The sequence below is a fragment of the Aquarana catesbeiana genome, linkage group LG03, assembly GCF_042186555.1.
Source record: "Aquarana catesbeiana isolate 2022-GZ linkage group LG03, ASM4218655v1, whole genome shotgun sequence".
NCBI lineage: Eukaryota > Metazoa > Chordata > Amphibia > Anura > Ranidae > Aquarana > Aquarana catesbeiana.
In genome coordinates, this window is record NC_133326.1 from 242,990,324 (window position 1) to 243,003,085 (window position 12,762).

The window sequence follows — 12,762 nt, forward strand, 5'->3', positions numbered from 1 at the left end:
GTGGAGGTAATTCAAAAGGAAGACTAATATGCAAGATACCTCTACAAAAGGTAATACAATCGTGTGGTGCCACAGATTTATGGACGCAGATATAAAAGAAGACTTTCAGAAATGTTTGGTCAGGTCAACATCACATTAAATCATCAAATAGTCCATCTACAATGGCTCAATAATGTAAAACCAATCCTCTGTAAACTACAAAAGATATCAATGAGAGTAGCCTAATCGCCATTGCACAATGCCACAAGGTACTATATGCAATTTGCTTACCACGCCACACTCAAATGTACACCTGCCCGCCGCCATGAAGATCTGCTCACTGAGCCCTGGGGGACGCCACATTAAATGCTCCCACCGCGCTCCATGTCAACAGCCTGCACCAATGACGCGCAGTGGTGACATTAGCATGCGACATGCTCCCAAAGCCATGCGCACGATCGGAAGCATCGATCGCGAACCATCCTGCGCATCCGCTCAATCCCAGAAGCAAATTGAGCACCGCTGAACACCCCCCTGGAGAGGGACTGGGGGGGGGGGGGTGGGGGGGTTTAGGCCAAGGATCCCTATGCCAGGCCACAACAGAGAAGGGTCCAATGAACCCCACCGCTGAGTAACAGGAAGGAACACCCATCATCAGCCAAACACAAAAAGTTGTACATAGAATTTAACAAACAAGTAATAAACATATCTTATTATACAAATAACATGTATTCCTTAAATTGTATAGCAAAGGAAATGCAAGTTAACGAATAACCAAAATTTACGACAGACCTCTCACGAGAATGGGAAAGAAAGTCAGGTAGTCTTTTCACGGAAAGGGTCGAGGCCAGATAGGCATGTAGCCTTAAGATAGGAAATCCATCCGGCCTCCCGCTGAATGCAGGCATGATACTAGCGTCATGAAGTTTGCAGCCCTTGAACATATTCTGGAAAATCCTAGAGGTGGGGATTGAGACAAGGTGATCCTTCAGCGGGAGGACAGCTTCAGCGATTCATTTAGCTTCAAGCCCTTTTTGTGATTTAGGTTACTCTCATTGATGACTTTTGTGATTTACAGAGGATTGGTTTTACATTATTGAGCCACTTGTAGATGGATGATTTAATGCAGGGGTCTCAAACTGGCGGCCCTTGAGCTGTTGTGAAACTACAAGTCCCATCATGCCTCTACCTATGGGGAGTCATACTTGTAACTGTCAGCCTTCCAATGCCTCATGGGACTTGTAGTTCCACAACAGCTGGAGGGCCGCCAATTTGAGACCCCTGATTTAATGTAATGTTGACCTGACCAAACATTTTCGGAAGTCTGTTGTATATCTGTGTCTATTAATCTGTGGCATGCATGATTTTGAGTTTTACCTTTTGTAGAGGTATCTTTTATATTAGTCTTCCTTTTGAATCCCCTCCACTTATACTTTATATTAGATTTGAAAAGTCTTTACAGGTTACCAGTTTAAAGTTACACAGGAAGTCTAATGCTAGAATTATTGCTCTCGCTCTGACGTTCGCGACAATACCTCACGTGTGGTGTGAACGCTGTTTGCATGTGCCAGCGTGACCTATGCTTTTGCGGATTAGCATGGGAGACGTGGGCACTTTAAAAAAACTTTTATTGATATTTATTTTATTTTTTTACACTGTCCTCTTCTTTTTTTTCTTTTTTCTTTTTTATCACTCCTTTTTGTTGTCAGAAGGCATGTAAACATCTCTTGTGACAGCAATAGGCAGTGACATGTACTCCTTTTTTTTTACATCTCTTCTGCCCTTGAAGGGTTCAGATCAAATTCGGATTGGTTCCATCTAAAGCTTTCTCTTCCTGGTAATGGCCGGTAAACAAACAGCCAAAACGGGAAGTGACAAAATACTTGTAGCCTCTGGTTTCATATACCATAGAGCTGATTGGGGACTGAAACGTCCTTGATCATCTCTATGGTAGACAAAACCGACAAGGTTTTCAGCACTTATACTCATACTAAATACTCATCGCTTCTGGTTTCGTATACCATAGAGATGATCGGGGACGTTCTGGTATCGACCCATCCCACTGTCTGTAAAATAAAAAAGCAATCCAGCAGATAGTTGGTTGCTAGGATCGCTTTTACATAAAAGGGAATCGCTGGCTGAAAAAAAAAAACATTACTGGGATGATGCCTATAGCTGCAGGCATCATCCTGGGATATCCACTTAAAGAGCTGACGTTTCTGTACACTAGACGCCTGCAAGTGTTTAAAATATTACATGGTAAACATTTGTGTTTTTTGATACGTTTTTTCATTTGCAATGTAACAGTGACACCTTTATTTATTTCTTTTTATCTCTGCAGAGGCATAGTAGCTCTACAAACTCTCCGTAAGTTAGAAGAACTTACAGGAAAACCGATCCATCTTCTCTTTGATTACATTTGTGGTGTTAGTACAGGTAACGTCTGTTAATTTTATTATGTTTTCTGCCATATCTGCAGTAATAACCGTGTCACACTCTATTTATTCTATCTGTTAGGACTAATATGAAGCCAAAAGCTGTAAACATACATTTTAACTGTGGGAGCTGTGTAAATACTGTATAATAGTGTGTGTATGTATGTGTGTGTGTATGTGTATATATATATATATATATATATATATATATATATATATATATATATATATATATATATATATATATATATATTCACAAAAGTGAGTACACCCCTCACTTTTTTGTGAATATTTCATTATATCTAGATGTAATGATATAGATGTGACAACACTGAAGAAATGACAGTAGTCATTTGTAAAGTAGTGTGTGTACAGCTTGTATAACAGTGTAAATTTGCTGCCCCCTCAAAATAACTCCACACACAGCCATTAATGTCTAAACCTCTGGCAACAAAAGTGAGTACACCCCTAAGTGAAAATGTCCATATTGGGGCCAATTAGCCATTTTCCCTTCCTAGTGTCATGTGACTCGTTAGTCTTACAAGGTCTCATGTGTGAATTGGGGATCAGGTGTGTTAAATTTGGTGTTATCGCTCTCACTGTCTCATACTGGTCACTGGAAGTTCAACATGGCATCTCAGGGCAAAGAACTCTCTAAAGATCTGAAAAAATAATTGTTGTTCTACATAAAGATGGCCTAGGCTATAAAAAGATTGCCAAGACCCTGAAACTGAGCTGCAGCATGGTGGCCAAGACCATACTGCGGTTTACCAGGACAGGTTCCAGTCAGAACAGGCATCACCATGGTCGACCAAAGAAGTTGAGTGCACGTGCTTGGCGTCTTATCCAGAGGTTGTCTTTGGGAAATAGAGGTATGAGTGCTGCCAGCATTGCTGCAGAGGTTGAAGGGGTGGAGGGTCAGCCTGTCAGTGCTCAGACCATACACCGCATACTGCTTCAAATTGGTATGCATGGCTGTCGTCCCCGAAGGAAGCCTCTTCTAAAGATGATGCACAAGAAAGCCTGCAAACAGTTTGAACGCAAGCAGACTAAGAACATGGATTACTGGAACCATATCCTGTGGTCTGATGAGACCAAGATAAACGTATTTGGTTCAGATTATGTCAAGCGTGTGTGGCGGCAACTAGTTGAGGAGTACAAAGACAAGTATGTCATGCTTACAGTCAAGCATGGTGGTGGGAGTATCATGGTCTGGGGCTGCATGAGTGCTGCCGGCACTGGGGAGCTACAGTTCATTGAGGGAACCGTGAATACCAACATGTACTGTGACATACTGAAGCAGAGCATAATCCCCTCCCTTCGGAGACTGGGCCACAGGGTAGTATTCCAACATATTAACGACCCCAAGCACACCACCAAGACAACCACTGCCTTGCTAAAGAAACTTAGGGAAAAGGTGATGGACTGGCCAAGCATGTCTCCAGACCTAAACCCTACTGCGCATCTGTGGGGCATTCTCAAACGGAAGGTGGAGGAGCGCAAGGTCTGTAACATCCACCAGCAACGTGATGCTGTCATGGAGGAGTGGAAGAGGACTCCAGTGGCAACCTGTGAAGCTCTGCTGACCTCCATACCCAAGAGGGTTAAGGCAGTGCTGGAAAATAATGGTGGCCACACAAAATATTGACGCTTTGGGCTCAGTTTGGACATTTTCTCTTAGGGGCGTACTCACTGGCTGTGTGTTGAATTATTTTGAGGGGACAGCAAATTTACACTGTTATACAAGCTGTACACTCACTACTTTACATTGTAGCAAAGTGTCATTTCTTCAGTGTTGTCACATGAAAAGATATAATAAAATATTTACAAAAATGTGAGAGGTGTACTCACTTTTGTGAGATACTGTGTGTATATGTATGTATGTATGTGTGTGTATGTATGTATGTATATATATGTGTATATGTGTATATATATATATATATATATATATATATATATATATATATATATATATATATATATATATATATATATATATATATATATATATATGAGGGAGACAGGAGAATGATGTTTGTGTCCCCCACCCCCCTACATATTTGCAGGGCTTCGGGTCCAGAGTGAGCCTTTTGGCACACCTGCACATGGGGGCGGAGCCAAGAGGAGACTGAAGTTTCTCTTTAAATATATTTTACCTTCAGATAAAACTACACATAAGTAACTATTATTGTTACCCAATCATAGAAGAGTAAATATTCAAAGCAAAATTCTGTTCAGGGGAGTGGGACTTCTTTAAAAAGAATGCAAAAATAGTAAATGGGACTTTTAAGGCTCCAGTGCAATTCAAAACCAATGTTTGTAAAATCCAAAATGTTATTTCAAAGATCCTAAAAGATGTTTCTGTATCATAAAACCGGCTGATCAAGTACTACAGTGTATGACCAGCCATGAACAATCTCTCCATTTTCCTACTCCTAGTAAGTATAGACATAACATCACTTCTACATTGAAAATCATGATTACAAATGTGAGATTGAGCCGATGACATTTCACAAGCTTCCTCAGGGGCTGGAGTGGGTGACTTGTCTTCACCATCATGTACATTAGACACCATCAATTGATTTTCCTGGTGTAAATTAGATTGCTGCCAAGCAGTTGCATGTTTTTTTTTTACAGTCTTGTTCATGTGTAAGAGTCCCATCACCTCTGAACTGTTTTTTAGTGTGTCATGTCCGTTTCGTGATCAAGCTCAGTTATGCACATATATAGTGAATAAACCTTTTATCAGCCTATAACAAAAGCATAGCCATTAACATCTCAACCTCCAAGGGGACCCCCAGTGGCCTCAGAAGGGGCAATGTGACCAGCAAGCACATGGAATGGGATCCAACCAGTGATTGGTCGGCCCTCTCAAATCCCTAAATGAGGGGGGCAAGTGTAGATGGTGTCAGTACAGGGATCTGGCCAACGTATATCCAAATTAGTATGTCCTATATAGATAAATGGACTCAAAGTCCACGGGAGTAGGACTTCTTTACTCCTAATTATCTCGGTAGCAGGATTTTTAGGACTGTATGTATATATGAGCAGGGTAGCACAATAACAAAATGTTATACCATCAGTGCGGGGCTACTTTGCTGCCTTTGGACCTGGATATAGCCCTAAAAATGTCAACTCGCCTGTGCGCATTTGTTGAATGGAAATTGGTGGAGGGGTGAGTAAGGAGCAGGGGCAGACTGGGCTGACAGTTTCCTGGCTGATCGCTTCTGGCAGAAACGGTGTGGCCAGGAAACTGTCAGAAGGATCGGGCAGCTGGATGACACAGAGCGGGGATCTCCTGCTGAGACCCGGCTTGTATATGAATAGTCAGCCGCTGTCAAACAAAGTCCCTCCTCCTGGACCAGCATTGAACCAGTGTGCTGTCTATTAGAGTAGCCGGTCTAAGAGGCGGGACTTTGTTTGACAGCGGCTGGCTTTTCATATACAAGCCGCGTCTCAGCGGGAGATCACTGCTCTGTGTGATCCAGAGCAGCAGATCCTCTTGATTCCTCCCTGATGCATTGCTGGGCATTGATGAGCCTGCACTAATGGGTAATGATACGCTTCACTGATGGGCAATGGTATGCTGCATTGATGGGCATTGGTATGCTGCATTAATGGGCATTGGTATGCTGCATTGATGGCCAATGGTATGCTGCATTGATGGCCAATAGTATGCTGCATTGATGGCCAATGGTATGCTGCACTGATGGCCAATGGTATGCTGCACTGATGGCCAATGGTATGCTGCACTGATGGCCAATGGTATGCTGCACTGATGGCCAATGGTATGCTGCACTGATGGCCAATGGTATGCTGCACTGATGGCCAATGGTATGCTGCACTGATGGCCAATGGTATGCTGCACTGATGGCCAATGATGGGCGCAACTGATGGCCAATGATGGCCAATGGTATGCTGCACTGATGGCCAATGGTATGCTGCACTGATGGCCAATGGTATGCTGCACTGATGGCCAATGGTATGCTGCACTGATGGCCAATGGTATGCTGCACTGATGGCCAATGGTATGCTGCACTGATGGCCAATGGTATGCTGCACTGATGGCCAATGGTATGCTGCACTGATGGCCAATGGTATGCTGCACTGAGGGCCAATGGTATGCTGCACTGATGGCCAATGGTATGCTGCACTGATGGCCAATGGTATGCTGCACTGATGGCCAATGGTATGCTGCACTGATGGCCAATGGTACGCTGCACTGATGGGCACTGTTACGCTGCACTGATATGCTTTATGTTAATAATGTTAACGCTGTTGTTAATGATGATGGGCTGCACTGATGGCCACTGATGAGGCTGCACTGATATGCTTTATGTTAATAATGTTAAAGCTGTTGTTAATATTTATTTTTGGAACTTAATTCTGCATAAAACGTTTAACAGTGTAATTTCAGGAGAGAATTTACATGGGTGTGTTTAGGGGCGGGGCAGGGTATTGGTTGGGTGGGGCAACTGGTGGCGAGTAACTCTTAAGCCCTGACTAGTGTCTCAGGACTTGAAATTTTGAGGCCTGCTAGATAGCTTGCAATATTTTTCGTGACCAACAAATTTCTAGTTATATTAGGATATTCCACAGCAGAATGTCAGTGCATCTGTCTCTGACCTAAATTTCACAAGAAGCTGGGTCATGTAACATGACACAGAGTACTGTCCTCTGTCCTATTAAGATTCTCTGGTGTGAAGGGAAGCATGCTGTTTAAACAACACATCCCAAAATGTGTGTGAACTGAAATGATGTACTGTACACAGATAGGCCATAAGATCTGCTAACCATCATGTTTGAAGGTATTACCAATAGCATACTATTTACTAACTATAAGGGTTTGTATACCTTCTATATAGTCTTTAGGGAAACTGTAATGGTTTGCTGTCAATTGTATTTTCCATTTTTTTTAATATTTTTTTTTTAACCTGATGTTTATAGGTAATATAGACAGATAATAGATACAGTAAAAGTTATTTAATACATGACGACAAGGAGCACTATGGGTTAGCTAAAACGACAGCACAGCAGAAGCAGCCTGCCTTGAGGCCTTTGTTCTGTCTGATAGAAACCTAGGGGGGTGGAAATGTCAGCTATTAAAGTCGCAACTAATGCCTCTAAACCAAAGACATTACAGCAGTGTGTAATGAAGAAGTGAAAATAAGATGTAAACCTGCTGGTTGGATAGAATACCACTTTAATATTACAATATTTAATATTTACCCAATTTAAAAAAGGAAAACTGTTTGTAAAGGTTTTATTTTTTTATAGTCCTGGCCACTATAATAAAACCACTAAATATTCTCTTTGAAGGCCACCTTTTACAAAAATTAAATAAGTAAATGTACAAAATGCTTGCAGCAAAAAAGTGTATTATTTATTTTGCAAATAAGCTAAAAAAAGCATTGCCGCCGATATCAGTGGGTTGCGGTTACAATGCCAGGCCCCTTTAGAGTCTTCCTCCAGGTCCCTTTTCAGTTCTGAGGTACAGAATTCCAGTAAGAGAAAAGGAAGAGATGTTAATAGACTAGAAGTTCAGTGATCACTGCTTTTGTGTTCTATTAAGAATTACAAGTTTATATGACAGACAGGACTTGTGGTTCATTATTTCAAACAGCTCAAATTTCACAACAGACAGTTGCTGTGGCTGGTTTGGGGGTTCAATTTTCACAATGACAGAAGATTGATACAATTCGTGAGGAGATCTCTACTGTTCCGATACCCTCCACGCTTCACACTTCATGCCCACAGGCACAATCATTACTTCCCTCTTTCAACCCCACCACTATAGATGAGGTTGCTAAACTACTTGCTAATGTCCACCTTACCACCTGCCCTCTGGATCCTGTTCCCTCACAAACTACGTTCACCCTCTGGCTCTATGCTACACTCTCTAACCCACATCTTCAATCTCTCCCTCTCTTCTGGCATTTTCCCCAACTCTCTAAAACATGCACTTGTCAGACCCATACTTAAAAAATCCCTCACTGGACCCATCTAATCTTAACAACCTACGCCCCATCTCCTTGCTCCCCTTCTTATCCAAACTCCTCGAACATCTGGTCTACAACCGACTGAGCATCCACCATGCTGATAATGGCCTTCTTGATCCCCTTCAGTCTGGATTTCATCCTCAACACTCCACAGAAACTGCTCTCCTAAAACTAACAAACAATCTACTAATGGCCAAAACCAATCGACACTATTCTGTTCTCCTACTCCTGGACCTCTCTGCTGCCTTTGATACGGTTGACCACCCCCTCCTCCTCAAAAAAACTCCACGACTTTGGTCTCCGTGACTGTACTCTTCGCTGGTTCTCTTCCTACTTATCCAACCGCACCTTTAGCGTTTCCTACAAATCTACTTCCTCTTCTCCTCTTCCTTTCTCAGTTGGGGTCCCCCAAGGTTCTGTTCTTGGACCTCTCCTATTTTCAATCTACACCTCCTCCCTGGGTCAGCTGATCACATCCCATGGCTTCCAATACCACCTCTACGCTGACGACACCCAAATCTATTTCTCTACCCCTCAGCCCACTCCCTCTGTCTCCTCACGTATCACTAATTTACTATCAGATATATCAGTCTGAATGTCACACCACTTCCTCAAACTCAATCTATCCAAAACCGAGATTATAATTTTTCTTCCCCCATATGCCCTTTCCCCTGATCTCTCGGTTAAAATTAATGGCACAACTATAAGCCCATCCCCACATGCCAAGGTTCTAGGTGTAGTCCTGGACTCTAAACTTTCCTTCAAGCACCACGTCCAATCACTGTCCAAATCCTGCTGCCTCAACCTCCGCAACATCTACAAAATACGCCCCTTTCTAACCAATGACACAACAAAGCTCTTAATTCACTTGCTGGTCATCTCTCGCCTCTACTACTGCAACTCCCTTCTCATTGATTTACCTCTACATAGTCTATCACCTCTTCAATCCATTATGAATGCTGCTGCCAGACTCATCCACCTTACCAATCGCTCTGTCTCTGCTACCCCTCTCTGTCAATCCCTCCACTGGCTTCCGGTCAGCCAAAAATTTAATTCAAAATACTAACAACTACGTACAAAGCCATCCACAATTTAGCCCCCAGCTACATCGCTAGCCTAGTCTCTAAATACCAACCTACTCGTTCTCTTCGTTCCTCTTAAGACCTTCTGCTCTCTAGCTCCCTCATCACCTCCTCCCATGCTCGCCTCCAGGACTTTTCGAAAGCCTCTCCAATCCTATGGAATGCCTTACCCCAATCTGTCCGCTTTTCTCCTACTCTATTAGCTTTTAGACGATCCCTGAAAACCCTTCTCTTCAGAGAAGCCTACCCTACCCACACATAACAACTGTTTTTTCATTTTCTCCATCAGCTCACCCCCCACAGTTATTACCTTTTTGTTTCCACTTGACCCTCCCCTCTAGATTGTAAGCTCTAACGAGCAGGGCAAACGCGGCATGTAAATGCGGCTAAACGCCAGTTTCTAGCTGTCAAGTTAAATCTTTCAGGAGAGGTTGAACAATGTCCCGTGTACATGAAGCCTTAGGCCTCATGCACACTGGACATTAAAATAACGTTATAAAAACGACAGTAGCTTTGCAGTGAGTTTTTTAACGTTTTTGCAATAGCATTTTTCCACATTAGCGTTTTTTAGCATTTTTTTTCTATCAATGGTACAAAAACGTTAAACGCTGGTGAGCCACGTTTTTGTGCGTTTTTTGACGTTTATCAGCCTTTATGCGCGTTTAATGGTTTTAAGCATTTTTTTGTGGTCAGAAAAACAGCTCCTGAACGCAATTTTCGGGCGTTCAGACAACACTCCACTGTTCATAAACATCCAAAAACGTCAGTGTGTGTATGGACACATAGTATAACATAGAGGGGAGTTTATGGGCCGTTAAAAAAAACAATGCCCACACTCCCAAAAATGGACGTTTATGAGCTTCAGTGTGCATGGAGCCTTATAGTTTACTTGCTCCCCTCCTAGATGAGATGTATTATCAACATAATGAAGTAATAGTAAGCTCAAGAACGTTTACAGATTCCAACAGCCCTTCGTTTTTAAAAATATCCTGCTTTTTAACAAGCAGAAGACTTTGATAAATGATGTATATGCTCTAATAATGTATAAATCTACCACTTGACATTTTCAGTGTTGAGGAGAATGAGGCTACAAGCTACTAGGCCTCTGTGACTTGTAGGTTACACACACTAGATGGCAGCAGTAGCACATATTTGCAGAGCACCTTTCAGTCTGATATTATACTGTATTTGGGGAAGGGATTTTGTGGAAAAAAAGCATATCCAATGGTTTTGACATACCCTTTGGAGGCAATCATGACAATATTATGTTATGTTAAAAACAAATTTACTGTTTATGAGCACTGAACTGTCCAATAAATTTGTAAAAATAATGACCAAAATATTGCTAACCAACAGATCTTGTTTAATTTATATATATATATATATATATATATATATATATATATATATATATATATATATATATATATATATATATATATATATATATATATATATATATATATATATATATATATATTCATATATATATTGTGGAAAAAACCCCACTGAACCAGACTATGTATTATTTAATGTATATATTGTGAGACAGAATCCCCTTTTCTAGGTTTTAGTTCATTTAATCCCATGTGCGCCTCTCTAATCCGTATACTATAATGATTGTTTTAGCTTATTAAATCCCTATAAGAGAATCACTGGTGGCGTCTGGAATATAATGTACTTAGCTACGGTGTAGCATGCAGTGGGCAGAGCAGCATTTGTGTATATAAACAAAGCTTTTGCTTAGAATGGCAGATTGTGCAATGCAGTGGTGTAGAGCTGCAAGATTCTGGCTAAAATGAGAATCACGTTTTTTTTTTTTTTTTTAAATAAAGATCATGATTCTCACGGCGTAACATCTTCCACATTATAGGAAAAATTGGGCTAACTTTACTGTTTTAGTGTTGTTTTTTTTTTTTTTTTTTTTAATTCATTAAAGTGTATTTTTTCCCCCCCAAAAAAATGTGTTTGAAAGACCGCTGCACAAATACAGTGTGACATAAAATAGTGCAACAACCGCCATTTTATTCTCTAGGGTCTCTGCCAAATAAATATATATATATATATATATATATATATATATATATATATATATATATATATATATATATATATATATATATATATATATATTTATACATTTATATATATTTACACACAGTGGGGACGGAAAGTATTCAGACCCCCTTAAATTTTTCACTTTTTGCAGCCATTTGCTAAAATCATTTCAGTTCATTTTTTTTCCTCATTAATGTACACACAGCACCCCATTTTGACAAAAAAACACAGAATTTTTTGACATTTTTGCAGATTTATTTAAAAAGAAAAACTGAAATTTTACATGGTCCTAAGTATTCAGACCCTTTGCTGTGATACTCATATATTTAGCTCAGGTGCTGTCCATTTCTTCTGATCATCCTTGAGATGGTTTTACACCTTCATTTGAGTCCAGCTGTGTTTGATTATACTGATTGGACTTGATAAGGAAAGCCACACACCTGTCTATATAAGACCTTACAGCTCACAGTGCATGTCAGAGCAAATGAGAATCATAAGGTCAAAGGAACTGCCTGAAGAGCTCAGAGACAGAATTGTGGCAAAGCACAGATCTGGCTAAGGTTACAAAAAAATTCTGCTGCAATTAAGGTTCCTAAGAGCACAGTGGCCTCCATAATCCTTAAATGGAAGACGCTTGGGATGACCAGAACCCTTCCTAGAGCTGGCCGTCCGGCCAAACTGAGCTATCGGGGGGAGAAGAGCCTTGGTGAGAGAGGTAAAGAAGAACCCAAAGATCACTGTGGCTGAGCTTCAGAGATGCAGTTGGGAGATGGGAGAAAGTTGTAGAAGGTCAACCATCACTGCAGCCCTCCACCAGTCGGGGCTTTATGGCAGAGTGGCCCGATGGAAGCCTCTCCTTAGTGCAAGACACATGAAATACTGCATAGAGTTTGCTAAATAACACCTAAAGGACTCCAAGATGGTGAGAAATAAGATTCTTTGGGTCTGATGAGACCAAGATAGAACTTTTTGGCCTTAATTCTAAGCGGTATGTGTGGAGAAAACCAGGCACTGCTCATCACCTGTCCAAAACAGTCCCAACAGTGAAGCATGGTGGTGGCAGCATCATGCTGTGGGGGTGCTTTTCAGCTGCAGGGACAGGACGACTGGTTGCAATCGAGGGAAAGATGAATGTGGCCAAGTACAGGGATATCCTGGACGAAAACCTTCTCCAGAGTGCTCAGGACCTCAGACTAGGCCAAAGGTTTA

General features: G+C 41.3%; 1 protein-coding gene across 1 annotated transcript in view; it reads left to right on the forward strand.

Moving 5' to 3' along the window:
- PNPLA8 (patatin like domain 8, phospholipase A2) overlaps positions 1 to 12,762 on the forward strand; it is a 125,224-nt gene that overhangs the window by 31,028 nt on the left and 81,434 nt on the right. The window contains exon 5 of the mRNA XM_073619908.1: positions 2,321 to 2,415. Coding sequence (XP_073476009.1) covers positions 2,321 to 2,415 — 95 coding nt within the window. The remainder of the gene's footprint in view (positions 1 to 2,320; positions 2,416 to 12,762) is intronic.